Source organism: Mus caroli, chromosome 18, assembly GCF_900094665.2.
Source record: "Mus caroli chromosome 18, CAROLI_EIJ_v1.1, whole genome shotgun sequence".
In the NCBI taxonomy this organism is placed as follows: Eukaryota; Metazoa; Chordata; class Mammalia; order Rodentia; family Muridae; genus Mus; species Mus caroli.
In genome coordinates, this window is record NC_034587.1 from 43581902 (window position 1) to 43603345 (window position 21444).

The window sequence follows — 21444 nt, forward strand, 5'->3', positions numbered from 1 at the left end:
GGAGTTAAGTTAGGACTTACTAGTATCTCTGAAAAAAAAAGTACAAATAATTAGAAACTGAATTCTATTTCCTTTATATTAACTTCCTGTCACTAGATAGTTTACATTATTACTAATTCCTCGATAGCTTTACCGTTGGCAAGTGTAGAAGGCAGATATGACTCCCCTTTCTGGTCCAGGTAACTTATATCCACTTTATGTTTCTTCCTGACTTACCTGCCTGAAAACTTGTCAACTTTAATTTTTTTTCCACACACACACAAAAAAATCTTTTAATTTTAGTGATGGATTATACAGATTTTTGTTTTCTTGTTAAATAATTTCTGCTTTATATTTAACTTTCCCTCCCTTGGTTTATTTAGTTGGAAACTAAGGTTGGCGAACCTTTTCTTTTTTCCTAAGAGGCATTGAGTGTACACAAGTACAGGCAGGCAAAATTAAAATAAGTAAAGGGAATCAGGCTTAAAATGTCTCTTCACAGCAAAGGACACACTCAAGAGTAGGAAAAGTCAGCCTGTAATTAGGAAGAAAATATCTGCAAGGTATTCACCTGAAAATGGCACCCGCAGTAATTCAATTAATTAATCTTTCCTTCCCTCCAGTCAAACCACCTCCCCAGCACCCTCCAAAAAAAAAAAAAATAGAAATAAATAAATAAGGCTAACAGCAAAAGAGGAGCTTGGTATCATTACTCATCAGAAAAATGCAAATTAGACCATGAGCTCTTATTTGCATACTTACTGGGGGGTGTGGAATGTCCCCTTGAGATCACCCAGGTCCACCTCTGAAATGAGTCAAGGGGTGTTCGCCTCTTGTTCGCGTACTTACTGGGGGGGGGGGCGGAAATACATATCTATGTTTTCTTCCCAAATTTGTATACTCTAAAATGAAGTCACCTAGATCAAATATTGCTTATATTTTCAACAAAAAAATATGTCTGAGTTTTGTAGTAACAACGGCGGGTATACCCCATACATCCCTGAACAAGCAATGAAACCACTCAGTTATTGGCAGTCAGATACTATGGGTGTCCACTGTGGGAGAAACGGAGTCCAACTCCTTTAGGAGTGAACCTTTGCCCAGTGTGCACACTGTTTCCTCTGTCGCACCTCTGTGAGTCCACTGCTTCAACAGTTCTGGTTTTGGAGGTCAGATCATCTTAATTTTTCAAGTTTTTAGCAGGTAATATGTTGATGACAGACATTCATGCGCTTTCATATCTGTCTCATACTTTAAGAGAGTCAGATTCTATTCATGCCACAATAAAAAACTTTAGAAGCAGAAAACCAAGAGATTAGAACTGGGATGGATAAAAAGATATACAGTAATTATGTATGAGGCACTTTACATAATATGTGTGTTGAGACAAGTGTCTTTCTTAGGTAGCCCCGGCTATCTTGAAACTCACAACAAAGACCAGGCTGGCCTTAAACTAAAGGTCTGCCTGCCTCTAGGTGAGATTAAAGGCGTGTGGCATCACACGTGGCTATAAACAGCAACATTAAATATTATTGCTGTAGTAGGGAATAAAGAGAATGAAATAGAGATCTGCCTGCTTCTGCCTCCCAGTGCTAGAATTAAAGGCATGCACTACCACACCTGGCTACTTTCTATACACCTTGCAATCTCAAAACACTGTCTCCCCATCACACCTGAAACTATTTAAGCTGACATGGCAACACTGACCACCCTAAAACAGTAGGGTGAGCTATATGGTCTTTTAAGGAGTTTAAGAAAGAATTAAATCCTGATAGAAACAAGTGAAGGCAATTTGCTGAATTTTTTTCTTTTTATTTTACATGGAACTGATTGCTGTAATCCTGTGGAACCATCTTTAATTCAGAGAAAATTCTTTTTCAAAGTAAACAAAAATCCTTTGAATTATTTATATATTAATTTGTCTAATTTTTGAAAACAAAAGTCAACAGTCAGCTTTATCCTATTTAAACATAAATTTTACATTTAGAAATTCAAACAAAAAAAATGGATAGTTCAGAGATATAAATGAAACCCTTCAATAAACTGCTTTTCAGTCCACTGTATTTTCAAGGTGATTACTTAGCCCAGAGGAAAAGTTGTGAGCCACAAACTATGTTTTTTAATAGATAAAAGAATGTTTAGATTATTAGCTAAGCAATATTGTAAAACATATCTTTATCCAGTTGAATTTCAGTATAAACTCATGTATCAAGTTGCTTTCCATTATTTATTCTACTTTAAAAATATATACAATTATGATATTCAAATATGTATTGAGTCATGACCAAACAAAAATATTTGGGAAATTCAAACTCCTCAACAACTTATGTAAGAATTACAGAAAAAAGACCAGCTATGAATCGTGTCATAGGAGGAAGAAAAACATCTTACAGCATTTATGTGTGGGTATCTATTTTCTTATATAATCATAGCAGAACAGAACAGATAGCTGTCAAAATTTAGCCAGCTACTGAGAGATGAAGCTGAATTCATACCATTCCTGACACTGGGTAACTGGTGATTTCAAGTTTGACTCAATAGTCTCATTAAAAATGATTTATAGTAATAGTTTACTATCAGGACATTTTGAGAGGCACAGATTAAATGCAGGCATTGTGTATGCCAAACCTAGCAAAATCTATACCTGACTCCATTTAATTACAGTGTAAGTATCCAGAGTCTACTGGCAAGCAGACATCGAACTTTACATACGCCCGTGCTTAGCAATCACATTAACATTGGTGCTTAAAACATTCACGACTAAGTAGACGGAACATTTAAAAAGCCAGAGGACTTCAATACGACAACTCAAACGGTGAGTCTGCAAAGTTTTAAACTTCTCTTCTTAATCTGTTTATCAGCGTCTAAGGAGTAGTGATCTGATCTTCGAGAATCCTCAAAGGTTGAAACATGGTTACTCCTTCACTGTGACATCTGAAATAGTAAGCAAGACAACTTGAATTCATCTTGCTCTTGCATGCAGAAGCATGTGTGCCTGCGCCTGCCCCTGGGCGCATTTTAAGATGGCTTAGTTAACTTCTCGTCAGTAATGGTTAAGTGACTAGAATTGCTAGTCAGTCATTATCCTATGGTGTCATATGTTAAAGTCTCTACAACCGGAGAGGAGACTCATTTATAGCTCGTTACCTGTGGTGAAGAGAGGCATGGCTGAAAAGCAACTGCTGGGTTTTTTAATTTTTAAAAAGGCAGAAAAGCTTTCTTACCTATACAATTTCCCACATTATGTATTCTATTCTGAATACTTGGATCAAAATCTCACTTCAATCAGCTTAATCCACACAAGGTACAAGACACAAACAATACAAACCAATTCTAAACATCTTTACACAGGATTGTAAACATGCACAGCATTGTAAATGTTTAATTGTAGAGCTGTTAATTAGACTGCAGAAACAAGACAAAATGGAGAGAGATGAAAATGAACGCAGTGCATTACACCGTGAGGATAAGACATATGGCACTTTATGTGACACGAGCTCAGAACTGCTGGCCTATGCTGGCAATGGCTCAACCAAGAACAAGTTCACCAGAATGCTCACACGACTCGGGTCCTCTCTTCTTTATCAAAGCCCAGGAATGCAGTGACAGAGAACTCACTAAAAATGTCCCTATTTCAAATTTACCACACCATAGTGTCTCATAGTATTCTTTATCCTAACAGTTACAACAGTCTGATTTTTAAGTCTATTATGCCATTTTCTATGTGGTTGTAACATTTTTAAACAAATAACATAGCTAGTTATAAATCATAGAATGGAGGAAAAAAAAACCCAAAAAACTGTACATTTTCAAACTAGCATGAAATAAATTATATCATGATATAGCAATGAAAATTGTGTCACTATTAACTAAAAGTTCTATGGTAGATTCTTTCCCCTGTAAAATTAAGCAGTGCAGAATAGGGCTTGGCTACAGTTAATCACATTTGGTTTTCTTAAAAACACAACTTTATTCACTATAAACAATTAAAAGGCAGTTTTCTTCCTCTGTAATACACACAGACAATAAATCTAAGTTTCTTTTTAAAGTGTCAGCTACCTATTAAGAAAAGGACTTTTGAATGGCTAAAAGGAATCTGAATACAAAGGTTAGTGTAGGAAGAGTACATATAAACCAAGAAAAAGTAGATCATTGGTGTTAGAGATTTCATATGAATAGCTGCATTAAGGTCCAAAACTTTCCACCTTTACAAATAAAAAAGGTGTCCTCTCCCCATGGGGATATGCACTGTACCTCTTTCCCAACAAGTATGAGTAGGGTTTTAGAATGCTGCCAATGTTAAGTTCTTCAGTACCTAAAACTGAGGAGAGTAACGTTATGGTGGCAATGGCGCATCTCGAAGCGTAGTTAGGATCCGACGCGGGTTGTGGTGGTTCTTTTATCTGAGAAAAAGCTCTTCAGAAGAAACACCTGCCCTACGCTAACCACCAGAAGGATGAGGGCTTCCCCCACCGACCAATAGGCCACTCTTGTATTCAGATCCTCTGCTCGGCTTCGGCCTTGAGCTTCCCGGAGCCGGAAATGTGTCTGATAGTCAATGACGGACTTGAGAGCTTCATGAATGGAAACGCAGGCGGATTCCATCTAAAGAGAAGAGTGTCCAGTTAGTTTAACACTGCTCTGTCTGTAGCTGGCACACTCTCCTGTTTTTACCTGTTTCTCACTGCTTTACCGCTGCTGGGGAGAACTGGCATTCAGTTTACCCATAGCAGTCGCCCTGGTAACGAAGCTCTTCTACTCAGAACCCTGGGACGACTTCTGACATAGGTGTGTGTTTTCCCCAAACCAGGATGCCACAGCTATGGCACAATGAAGGCGGTAGATGGGACACAAAACTAACAAAAGTGAACATTCGTATTAGTGTAACTACTAAAATTCAAAATTCTTATAACTAAAAGAATACAATAGAGGGTAAGTTCACCAATAATGGGAGCACGGGTCAAAGCCAACATACCAGCTAATCAAAGCTTTCTGAAACTTTAAAAAAAAGGGGGGGGGGAATATTATCAAAATCTTCAGCTAATTTTTGAATCTGAAAGCAGTATGAGAAGGTCCTTTATCCTTCAACTTTTTATCTGTAGGTACGCATGAGTGTCTGGCATGCACACATGTGCACCATGTACCCGCCTGGTGCCACGAGTCCAGAAGAGGGTACTGGACCCCCTGGAACTGAAGTTACAGAGAGTTGTGAGCCAGTCGGTGGGTGCTGGGAACCACACTGGGTCTTCTGAAGAGCAGCAAGTGCTCATGAGCACTAAACCATCTCTCTAGCATCAGAGTAACCTGAAGTGCAGCCAACCCCTATTCTGCACTGCTTAATTTTATGGGGGAAAAGAATCTACCATAGAACTTTTAGTTAATAATGATACAATTTTCATTGATTTCAATAACTTTCTAAAGTTATCTCTTCACTAAGTCTCTGTTGTGCCAGTAACTAAACCAATACCCCTGTTCCCAGTGCATTCAAGTTTCAGTATCATTGTTAACAGGCTTGAGGCTCCACATTGTTGACATTTTACTTTTTGGTATGACTGTTATAATCTGATTTAAAATGATTATACTTTTCTTTATATACAGCAGGGTTTGATGTTCTGCTGTTGAAAACCAAACCCTGGTGATAAAATACAGGATCCATTACTATTTTATTTCACAAATCATGCAGGGAAAACGTAGAAGACAAATCTACTGTGTCTTACTTTTAATTAAGGCATCCAGACATTAGGAAATAACCTGTTTATTGAAACTTTACAGCCAGGTATGCACACGCGTAATTTGAGTGCCGGGAAGTTTTGCTAAGGATCCAGGCTCAAGTACATCAGTCTGGACGACTCGGTGAGTTACAGGCTAGCCTGGACTACACAAGACCTTCTGACAGGCAAGATAAGCAGTCAGTGCGTAAGAACCACTCGGATTATGTCAAGGACCATGAGTTAACAATTGGTGCCCTAGAGAAAATTACTGAAATTAAGTTAAATTTATCCCTATTTCTATCATTTTTGAAATGTAGGTTTATTTTTAAACCCTTAAAGTGAAATGTTCTTATACACTCAAAGAACAAAACAGCGAGTCCCATATCAAAACTTATTAATGCATGGCTGATTGTACTGGTGGTTTTGTGTCAGCTTGACACAAGCTGAAGTCACCACAGAGAAAGGAACCTCCCTTGAGGAAATGCCTCCATGAGATCCAGCTGTAAGGCATTTTCTCAATTAGTGATCAAGAGGGGGGAGGGCCCATTGCCCTCCTGGTGCCATTCCTGGGCTCGTAGTCCTGGGTTCTATAAGAAAGCAAGCTGAGCAAGCCAGGGGAAGTAAGCCAGTAAGTAACATCCCTCCATGGCCTCTGCATCAGCTCCTGCTTGAGTTCCAGTCCTGACTTCCTTTGGTGAAAGGTGGAAGTGTAAGCTGAATAAACCCTCTTCCTCCCCAACTTGCTTCTTGGTCATGATGCTTTGTGCAGGAATAGAAACCCTGACTAAGACGCTGATCTTGTGTCATCTTTAGTTCTACTTTCCTAATGATTTAGAACAAATTTTTTTTTAAGATTTTTTTTTTTAATTTCCTTATGTGTATGAGTTTTTTCTGCATGTATTAATACCCACCACAGTGCTTTTTGACCCAAGGCCAACGTTTTTCTATTCAGATGTACTTTAAGTAGATACATGGCCCTCAAACACTTCAGAGATCTGCAGAATATGGCATTTAAGGTGTTTTAGTAATAAAGGCTTTTCTGACAGAACCCACTTCAAAGAAGATAATAGGCACTGAAGAACCTCTACCTGGAGCTTGCTTCATCTGAGGCAATGATGGCTACTGGGTAAGCAACTGCCCTTACCTTGACTGCTGACAACACGCTGTCCAAACTGTGGACAAGCAGGACACTGGGAGTCACTTGTCCAACTTTGCAGAGACAAGGGAGGACAGTCTTTCAAAATTCCTGCATCACAGATAGGTCTGTCAGATATTCTGGGCCTGTTGGCTGAAGATCAGCTATCCCACCAATAGAGAGGAACCTTGGATGACTGAGCAGGGAGCCAGCAGTCTGTCATTTCTATAGTTTTGGAAGCTGCTTGCTCTGTACTTCCTGTTTATTCAGGTGATTATTCTTTTCAGGTCTCGGATGGGGCTGAAGACTGGTTAACTACTGTCTTAACAGTTTTCCTTATTAGAGACTAAAGGCATAAAAGCTTAAGTTGTTTAGGATCTAAGAAAATGTTTTAAGATCTGAAAAGATGTTTTTAGGTTGATAAATGCAAGTTATAAGAACGAAGTCATTTAGGTGCAGAACTTTAGACTCACCAAGATAGGATAGATAGGAGAGTACTTCTCCACAGTTGTCGAATACAAAACGACTGGACATTGTAAATATAACTGTTACCTGATGGTTCTCATAATTGTTCTTATTGCATATAGTTGATTGATGTTAGAGAAAAAGCCATTTTTCGCACTAAAAGGGGGAAGTGTAGTGAGAATTTTGGTTTCTTTACAAATCCAGTTCTATTATGTAAGTAGTTTTTGTTTTCATCCGCGGTGTGGGATATGGGGCTGCATTAGTTTGTCCACGGTCACTGATCGTCTGGTGCTCTAGGAGGAGTGTGATTTTTGCCACCTGCAGATGTTTTACATCTGGAATTCTGGAGACTCTTAGGAGGTATAATCATGAGAGCCCTAAGAGGGCCTAGAGTGTCTGCTGCTTTGTAATTGCTGTTTGCTGACTATTTACATTAGACTTGCTCCAGGGAACTCGACACCCTAATCATCAGGAAGTAGTCTAATGAGATCTGTGTCCCCTCTCCCCTCCAACCTTCTTTTTCTCCTACCTTGTGTCAGGGGGTTAGAAGAAATTAGGGCGGAATAAGGGTTGGAAAGGTGGTAGAAATAAGAACCTAATAAAATAGCCAAAAAAGTACAGCTCCAGACCACGCCTACAGAAGGGGTGATGTCGTTGGGGAAAGGCTTTGAAAGGCTTCTCTCTTTGCTGTGTGAAGATGAGCAGCTGGCTTTAATGAGCAGTCTTGGCCATGGCTGTTCTGCTTCTCCATAGGCTAATTGACCAGAGCCTGAACCTCCGAAACCACTAACCAAAATAAACCTTTCCTCCTGCTAAGCTGATCATCTTTAGGTCTCTGTCACAGCAATGAAAAGCTAGCTGTGACTTCCAACCTATGACAATGTTTCTTCCTTTCTTTTACATAGAGGACGTTCATAACCTATCTTAACACCAGGTTCCATCACAAGTCTCAAGTTCTCTTCAAATGCCTCACCTGCTGAATTTAGATTTTAGCATAAAAATTCAACATCATCTAGGAGTGACTATCCAGCATTAGATTATGTGCCCCTCCTTCCTTTAACCAGTGCTCTTCTGCTCTTTCTTATTTACCTGGGTAAGGGCACTGACTCGGTTCTCACTGGGAAACAAAGGTGGGTCTTCTCCAACTTGGAAATCGAAATACACTGTTTTGTGTGTGAAAGTAGAAAACTCATTGCTGAAGCAAAACTTGTACGTCCCATTTCTGGAGGCTGTGAAGGTGAAACTGTCATACTGTTTCTTCATCTCCTTGTACAACACTTTGCCATCAGGATCCTCCAATCGACAATCCACATCGTAGTGACCACCAGTAATCACCTGTGAGACATTTACAGAGACATCACTATAGCTAACACACATAAAAATTCAACCCGATTCCTGCTAAAACAACAATAAAGCTATAAGCAGAAGAATAAAGCTATATGCAGAAGTCTTCCCATCACAATTTCACGGATCCCGATTTTCACCATTGGATGAAACACACATAAAGATTTCTGTTCAACTAAAGCTTTACAAGAAGTGAAGAGGTTCTCTCCTAACAGGAGAGAAAACGTAACTCTACTGACCGTTCAGATCACTGTGCTTCTTGATATAGCTCTTAGCCTTAACCTAGAACTTAGGTTAAAAAGAAGATGGGGAGAGACAATAGTTTTGGTAATCCCTAACTCCGTCAGTGGACGGTACAGGCTTTAAGTAACTTCGTTGACATAGTATTGACATTGTACATCAATAAAACAAAGACGTCAAAGTTCAGACTTCAAAGAAATTTCTATGATTTCATTGAGATGATGACTAATGGAATTACGTTACAAGATCATTTCAATAATTATATGAGGTATAATTTTGCACTTAGAGAGCTATATTATGCACATATGAGTATATACCTGTACTAAGTACAAGCATGAATGAATGAATGAATGAATGAATGCTTACTTTGGATTAAGACTAGGGCCTTACACATGTGATGTAAACATTATGCCTCTGTTTTTAGTTACTTTTGTTTTTTGGACAAGATCTTGTTAAACTGACCAGAAGGACTATAAACTTGTTTTGGTTGTTAGCCTTTAGCTGGCCAGCCCAGTTTTTTTGTTTCTTTGGAGACAGGGTTTCTCTGTGTTACCTTGGCCATCCTATCACTTTATCTGTAGACCAGGCTAGCCTTGAAATCATGAGATCTGCCTGCCTCTGCCTCCTTAGTGCTAGAACTATATATGGGCCAGCTATAAACTTGTAATCCATCACCTCAGCTCCAAAGGAGCTGGACAACACGTGTGCCAGCACACATAGCCAGATAACAAGGGTTGAGGCTACAACTTAAAAAGCATTTTATAAACTGGGCACTGATCCCACTCTCTAAAAGTAAATACCCTTTCTTCCAAGAGCAAAATGACTATATTCAAATTATTTCTATTTATACATGACCACAGTTCTTTGAATAAAACAACCCAAAAAAACCCAGAATCAATTACCAGCCACATTGGTTCCACCAAACTTTAAAACCAATCTTATTTTGGTCAATAATATCTCTTCTAAATTTGTCTGGTTACCTAGGACTGGGTACCATCAAACTCAGCTTTCATCACCGGCCCACATGATCACAGCCCTTTCTTGATCTCCTAGGTCTTCCACTACGAATCCATTATATACCACTGTCCCAAATGCCTACAGGCTCTCAAGCCTAATCTCTCCTAATCTGGAGACTCCCAACCTGGTAGCAGGGCTGTGTTGTCCTGAGCACATTAGCACATTTAGCAGTAAAATTTCCCGAAATCTTAGTGTATTAGATGGCAACCTGCGATTTCTCCTGGGGGGTGGGGCGGTGAGGGGTCCTATCTTTTTTTTTCATCCTTCAGCTTAAAAAAAAAAAAAAAAAAACACTTAAAATCTCTTGAAAACTCACTATAACTTATCAAAAGTCCAGACAGCATTCCCTCATATCACCCCAAGCCTCAGCGAGGTCCTGCTCATTATTGTCGCAGCTCTGTATCAGTAAGCTTCAGACTTCAGATGCTCACTACCTTACATCTGTTTTTCAATGGGTTTCAACAGAACTTGCTTGCCAAAGAATCACAGGATCTAAAATTGCGATGCTTGTAAATCTAGATTATTACAAGAAAATGTAAATACAAAACAACATTGCCAAAGGCTCTCTCACAGCCAGAGATCTGAGGAGCTCAGGGCTGGGCCTTTGCTCTCCCCTTTTGAGGTCTGGGCCAGATGTACTTCCTCTCAGATCTGGACCATGGCAACCAGAGCTGAGGGTTTTTAGGTTGTCTTCTGGTCATACAGGCATAAGTAACTAAACTAAGCAGAGGTCTGGGGCAGGAATTGGGCTGTGGGAGCTCAAAGAGACCAAGCACAAATCTTGCTTTTACAGGAAACAAACAAAAAGACCAACTAGTCCAAAACCACCTTCTACAACTGGCACGTTCCACAGTCACAAAGCAAAACTATTCTTACTTCAGTGTCACCTGCTTAAACTTTAGCATGAGAGCTCAAGCTAATGTCAGGCCTGTTGGGACTCTCACAAACTTACCTGTCTAGTGTGCCCTTTCCTCCTCTGCCATACTGCAGAACAAACCTTAGCTATCCTTCCGTGTGCAGCTCAAGGATCAGCTACACCACTAAATTTCCCGATGATCCTCCTGTCCCGGCCAGCATTCTGCCTGTGTGAACTTCTAGCCCTGCACCATGTCTGCTCTAGGCCTTAAGGAGGCAGTACAATATGGAGCTCATCTTGAGACTATCAGTCTATGACTTCTTTTTTTTTTTTTTTTTTTTTTTTTTTTGAGACGGGGTTTTTCTGTATAGCCCTGGCTGTCCTGTATGACTTCTAAGTTTGGGTCTAAGTCCGGCTTGGATTCTGCTTCACTAATCAAAAGGAATAAAAACACTTCTCTATCTCATCAGTTTTCTTGATAATTAACTAACATATCTGAAACATTTGGCATACTGTATATATAACAAAGTTTTTAAACTTCTTATATAGCACCAAGTATTGCAGATACAGACATAAAAACTCAACGAGTGTATATTAAGTTTAAATAAAGGATACTCTGGTTACAGTTTATAATTCCTTTGTAATTATATATATTGGGAATTGATACACATATATCCTTAATTCTCTTTTGATCTTTAGACTTCTCTCCCTCCCTCATCATACACAAATTATTATCAAGCCTTTTTGTTTTTACCTTTCGCTTTTCTCCTTCCCCACTAATACTAACCTAGTCTAAGCTATTGTCACTTCTAGTAAAAAATGATTTTTATTATTTTCAATTATGTTTATGGGTTTGTCGGGGGGGGCGACGACGACGACGACGACATGTGCATATGAGTGCAGGCCTTTGAAGAGGCCAGAGGTGTTAGAGCTCCCTGTAGCTCCTTACAGGTGACCTAGTACTCGAGTTGCTGGAAATGTTAAATGAGCCAATTAACAAAAACAGAACAAATCAAATCAAAACAAAACTGAACAAAAACCTGGTAGATTGCTTCAGGCTCCTGATGAATACATTGTATTTTTACATTGTCCCAAAACTACAAAGGGGCCTCTGGTTTATCAGTTTTTTTTTTTTTTTTTACAACACTTGACAGACCGACCGTCTTTTTTTTTTTTTTTTTTAAATCCTCTTAACAGAGCGCTTCCAATCATCTCTGCAGTAAGGAAATTGTCCTGGTGTTATATACAAAACCAAAAGTCCTAAACCCAATCCAACCCAACCCTCCCAAAGACCGGAAAACGAAAAGATCATGTGTGCTGTCAAATCCGATTAAACTGGAGCTGTGGGTTACAGGAGTAGGGAGCGGATACTGGGCATCTGTGCCCTGGAACAGCTTTTTAAAAAGAATTTAATTTATTTAATACCGCTTCAATTCTATGAGTGGCACTGGGGAATGCTACAGCCACAAGGAAGCATTTCTGGAATTCACAAACAGTTCTTTCTCTGAGCTCGGAAAAGAAAAGCCAAAACGTCCCGCATAGGCTACCGAGGTGACTCTTGGCCAGGGACCGTAGTACCTGGAACTCCAGGGTGCACTTAGTGCCCTGAGTGATGTCCTCGTAGAAGCACTGCTTGGCATTATCAGGCAGCTCGAAGGTGATCTCGGAGCCGCCGCTCGGAGCCGGCAGGAGCAGCAGTAGAGCAAGCAGCCTGCAACCCCAACGGCCCGCGGCGGCCGCCCAGCGCGGCGCCGACCCCGGCCGCGGCATCCTGGCAGCGCGGCGGCCTCAACGGAGCTGCGGGGGCCTCAACGCGCGCGGCAGGGCCCAGCCCCTCCCGGCTCGCGAGCCTCGGTGAAGCGGTGCGGCGAGGCGAACAGCGACCGCGGGCTTCCGGAGAGATACGCACGGAGCTGCGGGCGCCGCTCCGGGAAGACCCGAGGGGCAGTGGGCAGGGAGACCCGGCAAAGCGGCGGAGGAAGAGGCCTCGCTGACCGGAAGTACAGCGAGCACCTACGCGGAAGGGGCGGGACCGGGACGGGCTCTAGTGACCCGGATGTGGTATCCGGGGGGCGGGCGGGGGGTGGGAAGGCGAGGCGTTGCAGTGAGGACGTGGAAGCTCGTGAGGCCTCCGCGGTGCGTGGGCGGCGCTCCTGGGACGAGGGGCGGGGCCAGTGCCGGGAAGTCGACGGAAAGGGGCGTGGCTGGCCGTTGCCTAGGAAGGGCGCGTCGTCTGTCTGCTCGTCCGGCTGTGACGGGAAGGGGGTCCCGCTGCATTTTGGTCACTGTGAGTACCAAGTTTGGGGGATCCCCGAGGGACTCTCGAGAGCTCACTTTAGGGGTGCAGGGGCTACTCCCCGGCGGTAGAGAGCTTTCTAGTTGGCAGGAGGTTTCGTATTTGGAGGAGGCCAGCTTAGGCAGAAAGCACATGTTCTCAGAGATGAGGACAAGACTAAGACCGTCTAATCCCTGATCTTTACCTTCCGGCCCGCTGACCTGGGCCTGGATGCTAAAGCCCTCTGCTTTCGTCTAAGCAGCGCTGAATAGTAAACAGTACTGCCTAAGATAAATGCGGATTATTACTCGATTCAGTGTTGGGAAAAGGCAGGTAGGAGAGAGCGGCTGGCACGTGGTAAGCACACGGTAAGTTTCGGTTAAATTAAAACAACCATCCGTTGAGCATCTCTTAGCAAGCTCCTTCCACCCTTCAAACAATCAGTGATAGTGCGTCTGTTTTATTGATTAGGGAGCTAAGGAACCAACAGCAGCAAAGGAACTAATTTGCCTCTGATCAACATGGCGTTTCTTACAGGGCTTTCCTTATACGCTTCCCACGTGCGGAACAGGAATCAGGTGTTCCCGGGTTTTGGTTTGTTGTTTTGTTGTGGTTGTTGGGTTTTGGGTTTTTTTTTTTAATGAAAGAGTCAGGATGGGCTCCAGGCTGCTGAGGATTAATAAAGAGATTCTATAAGGAGGAAATAACAGGCAGGTAGGAGCGAGGCTAGGCCCTGAGGAAGGCTTGGGTGGGGTGAGTAGAACCAGAGCCGGAAGTCCACTCAGCAGCCTGGGGCACTTAAAGCTTCTGCTGGGGCAAATGGTAAGGCGGCTTAAGGTCACATTCCTTTCATTTCTTCCAGACTCCGGAGGAGACCACACCTTCCGGAGAACCAGGCCAGAAACCGAAGTACTATTTTGTAGGTGAGTGAAAAGAAAATTGAATTTGTCAGTGAAAATAGAGGTTCTGTTTTCTGCCTGTGATCTTGGACAGGTAATGAATGGTACTCTTACCTTGTTGCTGGTAACGTAGCTCACCAGTAGAGAGTGTTCAAGGCCCCAGCGCTACGTGGGTGGGGTGGGGGGGTGGGAACCGCCCTTTCTTCTTAAGATGACCATACAAATAAACAGAAAAGAAATAAGATTAAAATCTCAGTGTAATATGGAGGGTCTGAGAGGGAGGGTAATGTAACTAAAGTCCCCGAAACTAAAAGTAATAATAAAAGAATCACAGTGCAGTATCACTTTCAATATTACAATTAATATTACAATTAAGTATCACCAAACAGGCAAGATTTCAAAGTTCAGCTGTTCTACAACGTTCACTGTTCTTGGAAATGTAACCCTAATGTAATAAAGCGGAAGGTAATATGTATATTATGTAATGCCTGTGGCCTGGAAGTTTCACTTGGACAATTTTATACCATACTCTATGTACACTTTAGGTTTTTTACTTTGAAGCTGTGATTCTCAGAGTGGTTTCTGAAGACCCCTAAAGGCTTCTGAAAGTCTTTCAGAGGGTCTGTAGTTGTTCAAGCCTGGAGTTTTCATGATGTGTTTGAACCAAAACAGCAGACTGAAGGAGGCTATGAATCTAGATTTATAAAAATATAAAGCATTGTCTTTACTGTTGTGGTTTTATTTGGAAAATGTAGTTACACTTTATACTTAGAATGTGTTGCCTATTTATAGTGGGGGAATTGGATCCCTTCAGACCCACTTCCAAGGTCTCATTCCCATCCTTGTTAATAGCACTTTATTTTACAGTTGCAGTTAAATTAATCTCCAGAAGAGATTATCCGGAATTTAGGGGGAATGCTGAATACAATGAGTAGATAAAGATTTAGGGTAGAGACACATAGGGAATGTAAAGGCACACACATAGATTGGAGTGATGTGTGGACAAGCCAGGGAAAACCAAAACTGTCCATAATCTGAGGAGCTAGGACAGGCTCTGCAGAGCCTCCAGACAGAGTGAGCCAGTACCTTCATTTCAGCTGTTGGAGGATACGTTTCTATTCTTTTTAAGCCACTGAGTTTGTGGTTGTTTGTTACAGGATATAAAACACATGGGGCTGTAGAGATGGCTTAGTGGTTAAGAGCACTGACTGCTCTTCCAGAGAGGTCCTGAGTTCAGTTCCCAGCAACCACATACATGGTGGCTCACAACCATCTGTAATGGGATCAGATGCCCTCTGCTGGTGTGTCTGAAGACAGCAACAGTGTGCTCACATATACGTTACATGAGTTTAATGGATTGTTCTTTAGTAACAGTTGTCAAACATCTTATTCTTAAAGTGAATGTCAGATAGACCTAATATTCACCACTCATGTAGAAATGTGGAAGACGGCAGTTGATATCAGATGTGTTGGATTGCTCTCCACTTTGGTTTTTTGGGACACGTTTTTCCAGGACCTCACAGATGGCACTGGGTAGGCTAGCTAGCAAGCCCGCGGTCCTGCCTCTGACTCCCTAGTTGTGGGATTCCAGGGACAAGGCACTTACCCTGCCTTTTCGTGGGTTCTGGGGGCTGAATTCAGTTCTCATGCTTGTGTGGCATGCCCTTCAGCTGAGCCATCAACCCAGCCCCTTTTCATAATCTCTGGTTCAAGAACTAAACAGACAGACACCCCACCAAAGGACAGACACTTAGAGTCTGACTTCCTAAATCTCTGAGTACTTTTACAGGTTATAATTTTTCTACAATAAATTTGAAGTTCAAAATTTGATGTGTGAGTGTGACAACCTACTTGATAGTGAACATAAGAACAACACCACAAGGAGCCCTGTCATGGCTTAGTTACACAGATCACCTTTGTCTCAAGAAAAAAGAGGGCCAGAAGCCACTGCCAACAATGGTTGAGATGAAAACTATGGAAGAAATCTCTTAGAAGCCGGGCATTCAGCCACTTAACCTAGGTAGTTAAGTCATCAGAAGGTGTGGTGGTCAAACCACATTGCTCGTCTCTGTAGAAGTTCCTCAGGATGGCAGAGTTAAGATTTGGGGTTATGAGCCTGGTATTATAATCCACATTTGGAAGGTTTTGTGTAACAAAATGGAAATAGAAGATAGTAAGAAATAATGCCTTTGTATTTCAGAAAACCTCATTGCCCCAACAGCATTGTGACCACTAGGTGGTGCTGTTCACTTAACTAGATTTCTACCCAGGCTGCATTGTTCTGCTTCTGAGCTTTACAGACTTAACAGAGCTGAAACACTGGAGCAGAACTTGCTAAAGATAGCAGAACAACAAAGAGGAGAATGAGGAGGGATTAGGTAATGGGTAACGAATACTAACAGCTGCTTCTAGAGTCGTGTTGGAGCATTTAGCATTTTTCCTAAGGCAGTTGAGAACCAGCAAAGAAATTAAACTACGAAAGGACTCAATTATAGTTCTGTTGTTAAAAAGAACGTTCTGGCTGCAATAAGATTAGATAGAGCTATACAACTATGGAAGTAAGATTAATCTGGGGGAAGAAAAGTCATCAGCAAATATAGTATGTCAGTAGTGGCTGATGGCAGTGTGTCTGCTGGTGCATGGTGACTGGTGATGGGCGGGAGGTGTGAGTCATTGCGGAGTCAGCTGTGACAGATTATCGATAGGGATGCTTAGGAGAACAGTGTGCAGTGGTAGCTGAGGCAGAAAGATGCTGTGGACACAGTGGAGACTGGCATCTTTTTAGGGGAGAGCAGAAAGCAGTTTCCTGGAGAAGTGTAAGGTGCCATTCTATAATTACCTATTTTCTAGACACCATGCTAAGTGTTATTACTGTGGTTATTAAAGAGATGTCATAGAATGGTAGAGAAACTGAATGATGGCTGTATAAATTACACTAACCTTGCTTTTGTTTGATGTACGTGGCGATGCTATTTTAGCCATTGTAAGTACTAGGCTTTTGTAGTGTGCGTTTGCAGACAGTGTATTTACTGGGCTATCTTGTGTCATGTGATTGATTGCCTTTTATTTAAAGTGCCCTCTGTCTTAGAAAGCAAACTATACACTGACAGCTGCAGATAGTTAGAAATGCATATTTTAGGTAGGAAGCAGCTGAAAAGTATCTTAGTTCTTGAGCTTAACTGGTGGTTTGCATGAAATGTCTTATCCATCCAATAACATTGGTGTGGAAAGAATGAATAATAGGCAATGTCTTTTAGCCTCATACAGGGCTGGGTTAGGGACAGCTAAGATCAATGAACTAGGCAATGCATTACCATTCAGAAGAGCCCAGTTACGAGTGGCCTAGAAAAGGCTGCTGTGACACCCACATACAGGGAAATAGAGACATGTGCTACGTAATGATTTAATTTCAGTAGACCCGGGTTAATTGTTTGTAGAAAATTGAAATTTTATTTTTTGCAAAGGCTTTATTGTTCATTCCCTAGTAGGGTCATTTGCCTCATATATTTTTTCCTTTTTTTAAAACATTTTTAAAAGATTTATTTGTTTTATGTAAGTACAGTGTACTTATATTGTATGTGAGTACACTGTCCTTGTCTTAAGAAATCAGAAGAGGGCATTGGATCCCATTACAGATGGTTGTGAGCCACCATGTGGTTGCTGGGAATTGAACTCAGGACTTCTGGAAGAGCAGTCAGTGCTCTTGACCACTGAGCCATCTCTCCAGCCCAGCTTCATATGTTTTTGTTGAATTTTCTTGTCATCAAGTCCCACAAGAGTGGTCAGAGTGGCTAAGCGGGTTGCCCACTGACTTTCCAAAACCCACTGCTTTCACTATAAGCTTGAAGTAAGCTTGAACTCAGTCTGAAGCAAGATGACACCATAGTTTTCAAATTTAACAGCTCAAAAAATAACGGAGACAACCCCAGGAAAGGGCAGTCAGGGTCTTAAAGACTTGGCACATCTATAAGAAGAAGATAAGAAGCTCATGGAAACAGTATCTCACATTACTTGACACATACGAAATGCAGAATTGTAATATCAAGTATTCTCATGTTTTGCTTCTTCATTTTGAAGCCCACCAGGTTTCATTTGTAGCAGAAATGATCAAAACCAGTTTTCTCAACTCACACTGGATCTTACTGACTTTACTTAGGCTAATTGTATAGGTTGAAAGAAATGTATTAATACACGTGTGTCTCCTTTTTTATTTATTTATTTATTTATTTATTATATGTAAGTACACTGTAGCTGTCTTCAGACACTCCAGAAGAGGGAGTCAGATCTCGTTACGGATGGTTGTGAGCCACCATGTGGTTGCTGGGATTTGAACTCCTGACCTTCGGAAGAGCAGTCGGGTGCTCTTACCCACTGAGCCATCTCACCAGCCCACGTGTGTCTCCTTGACCAAGAGTTGGGTTGGGCTTTTTTCTTATTTCCTGGCCCTCCATATTGCTGAGCAGTATAATGCCCGTGTTTTCTCAAGATTTGTTTGCTCGGCTCTTCTTGGGTCCAGGAAGCATAGGGCTAGGACTGTGTTTCACAAATTGAGTAAGACTCTGGTCTTTGTCCCTTAGGTTCCTCCACAGTAGTTGGGGGAACTAACTGCACAAGCAGTTGCTCGGAATGCTAAGGATCAAAGTTAAAACACAGTTCTCAGATATTTAGCTCTCAGAGAATCCTTCCCACTGCCTAATGGAGACAAGAAACAAACATTTCCTCCCTAACATACACACACACACACACACAGTTTGACAGAGAAGAAAATGGAAAGAACAACCTAAGTTGTTTTCCCACTGTCGTTCCTCCCCAGTGAGATACGAAGAGAGTAACTATTCTATAGAGTCACCATGAACTACAAATATATGGTGTTAGCCTCATATTTGTAGGGCCTGGAGACCTACATATTGTATATATAAATATGAAAAAGTTTAAATCATTAGCTATGGATCAAATGCATTTTTCTACCAAATTTAGTTACCTTTGTTGAAGTTGATAAATGGATCATAATGATATGCAAAATCATATGGGTATGCAAAGACCTCAAATAGCCATAAGTGTGTGTGTAGGGCGTAGGGGGTGCCCAGACTGAGAGACTGGAAATGAGGCCTCATAGCTACAGGCAGTTGTGCCAAAAAAACCCAGAAGTGTCAACAAGGGTGTCAGAATTTTTTGTCTGAGCATCTTTATCTTGGACCAGTTATTGATCCCTCCCTTTTTCACTAACTGTGAAGCTCTACTGCATATAGTCCTAGAGAATTGCACTGTTCTCGGTGGTGGGCTTTGTTATTGCATGTCCGTAAACAATCTCTGTCTTCATATTACCCAACTTGACTGCACCATCTTTTGCCCCAGAAATCAAAGCAGAATCTTTGAAATAGCATCAGACCCTAGATTGTGTTGTGTAATATTTGAGGAATATAGGGGGGGGAAATGGGCACTGTTGCTCAACTGTCATTGCTGATGACCTGGAATGACAAGGTATTGGGAAATCAAGTAGCTTTGGAACATGACTGCTACAATAATGCGTTTTAAAATATTGTCTCCTGTGGGTTATTCTGATGGCCCACTGGGGATCATAAGTAGGGGAAAGGAGACATGAAATAGGCAGACTTGATGTGAACACTCATGGTTGTGAGTGTATTTTGTTGGCCTGAAGAGCAGAACAGTATTGCTGGGTTCTGTGCTTAGGTCTAACTGTTGAGTTGCAAGGAGAGTAGCGCTAGTTAACCCTCGTCCTTGGGCTTGCTCACGTTAATGGAAGGACACTTAGAGGAAGTGAGTGGGCTACTGACTGCAGTCCCCGACTGGAGGAGCCATGCCTTATATGCAGCAAAGAGAGGTGCCAGTGGCATCACACCCAGATGTCACTAGTCGGACGTGTGGCCCATGTCAGTCAAGCAGCTGGATTGCTAAAAAGTGGAATAGCTGCTAACCACATAATTCTAAGAACGGGTGCTTGTAGGAGGCTGTTTATACACTGTGGTGTGTACCTTAAATGAGCGGCTGGCTTAATCTAGTAATAAATAAATGTGATATTTGTAAAAATGTACTAGGCCATAAAGTAAGACTCAGTAAATTCCAGGGAATTGATAATATACAGTTTGTTCTTCGAAAATTGTAAACCAGGAAAAGAAAGCAGGAAAATGTGTTTGGAGTTTTTTTTTTTTAAAGATTGTTATTTTATATATATTATGAGTACACAGTCACTGTCTTCAGACACACACCAGAAGAAGGCATCAAATTACAGATGGTTGTGAGTCACCATGTGGTTGCTGGAAATTGAACTCAGGACCACTGGAAGAACAACTGAACCATCTCTCTAGCCTCCTTGTTTGGAAAATTTTAAAAGCAAATGACAGAAAATTCACCAAGATAGCATGGCAAGAAGAAATAAAGCACAGTGTTTGAAAAGCCAGTGAGAAAATTATTATTTGCAAATGTATATTTGTAAAATCCAAACTGCCTTCCACCCCACTCCACACAGTACTGATTGTAATTTTGAGTTTAGTAAAAAATCACTGGACAAGCTCAATATGCAAAAATAGCAGCTGTATCTCTATATAAATATCAGAATATTAAAATACTTAAAAATAACTTTTTTGGTTTTCTGTTTGCGGAAATGGCAAGCTGATTTTCAAATGCAAATAGTGAAGCAGAGGTGGAAGAGAGAGTCTGAGGGCATGGATTATACATTTCAAGATACACCATAAAGCTGTAGTCAAATTCTATGTCAGGAAACAGACAAAAAAAAAAAAAAAAAAATACCACTGCAGTGTATTAGAAGATTATGTTTCAAATGTTCTTTTTCGATAAGTTGTGCTAGATCAGTTTGAAATCAGTATGAAGAGTAAAATAAAAACTCTTTATTATTCTTATAAGCTAGTATTAAAGTGGATGAGGCAGGAGGACCACAAGTTCCAGGCAAGCCTCAGCTGCATAGAAAGACCCAGTAAAGGCCCCTAAAGAACTGAAAGAGGAGGAGGAGGCTGGGAGATGGGTCGTTGGTAGAGTGCTTTGCAAGCATGTGCCTGATCCCCAGCATTCGGGCTCACTCCACCCAGTGTGTCTAGTGCTGAGGAGGCAGAGACAAGAAGAGGATCCCTGGGGCTTACTCACCAGCTGTTCTGGCTGGACCCATGAGCTTCAGGTTCAGTGGGAGATGCTGTCTCATAAAACAAGATGGAGAGTGATTGAGGAAGATCCCTAGTGCTGACCTCTGGCCTCCACAGGAACATGTTCATACACACACACACACACACAAATATATGTATACAAACACAAAAGTAATTTGAAGCAAAAATATAAATTTATCAAAAGTTCTATGGGAGTGTGTGTGTGTGTGTGTATATATACACATTTTTGTTTTGGGCTTTTCTAGACAAGATTTCTCTGTGTAGTCTTGTCTGTCCTGGAACTAGCTATGTAGACCAGGCTAGTCTTGAACTCACAGAAATCCACCTGCCTCTGCCTCCTGAGTGCTAGGATTAAAGGTGTATGCTACCACTACCTAGGTTATATTT

The 21444-nt window shown here is 41.4% G+C and overlaps 2 protein-coding genes across 2 annotated transcripts in view; one reads left to right on the forward strand and one right to left on the reverse strand.

Annotated features, from left to right (window-relative positions):
• Window positions 1–1770: 1770 nt before the first annotated feature.
• Tmed7 (transmembrane p24 trafficking protein 7) lies at window positions 1771–12777 on the reverse strand. Its single transcript, XM_021150629.2, has 3 exons — window positions 12326–12777; window positions 8380–8625; window positions 1771–4584 (listed from the first exon to the last, which is right to left on the reverse strand). Exons 1-3 carry the CDS (start codon window positions 12515–12517, stop codon window positions 4348–4350), a joined length of 675 nt encoding a protein of 224 aa, XP_021006288.1. The 5' UTR covers window positions 12518–12777; the 3' UTR covers window positions 1771–4347.
• Window positions 12778–12913: 136 nt separating this feature from the next.
• Window positions 12914–21444, forward strand: part of LOC110284675 (eukaryotic translation initiation factor 1A) — an 11392-nt gene continuing 2861 nt past the window's right edge. Inside the window, exons 1-2 of the mRNA XM_021150518.2 lie at window positions 12914–13034; window positions 13885–13945. The gene's annotated coding sequence lies outside the window, so the exon portion shown is untranslated. The remainder of the gene's footprint in view (window positions 13035–13884; window positions 13946–21444) is intronic.

Excerpts from the sequence above, each read along its gene's own strand:
- Tmed7 (XM_021150629.2), bottom strand. The coding sequence starts at position 12,517 with ATGCCGCGGCCGGGGTCGGCGCCGCGCTGGGCGGCCGCCGCGGGCCGT. Across the intron at positions 8,626-12,325 it reads AGTGCACCCTGGAGTTCCAG|GTGATTACTGGTGGTCACTA; the intron begins GTACTACGGTCC and ends AATGTCTCACAG. Across the intron at positions 4,585-8,379 it reads GAGTCAGTGCCCTTACCCAG|ATGGAATCCGCCTGCGTTTC; the intron begins GTAAATAAGAAA and ends TCTTCTCTTTAG.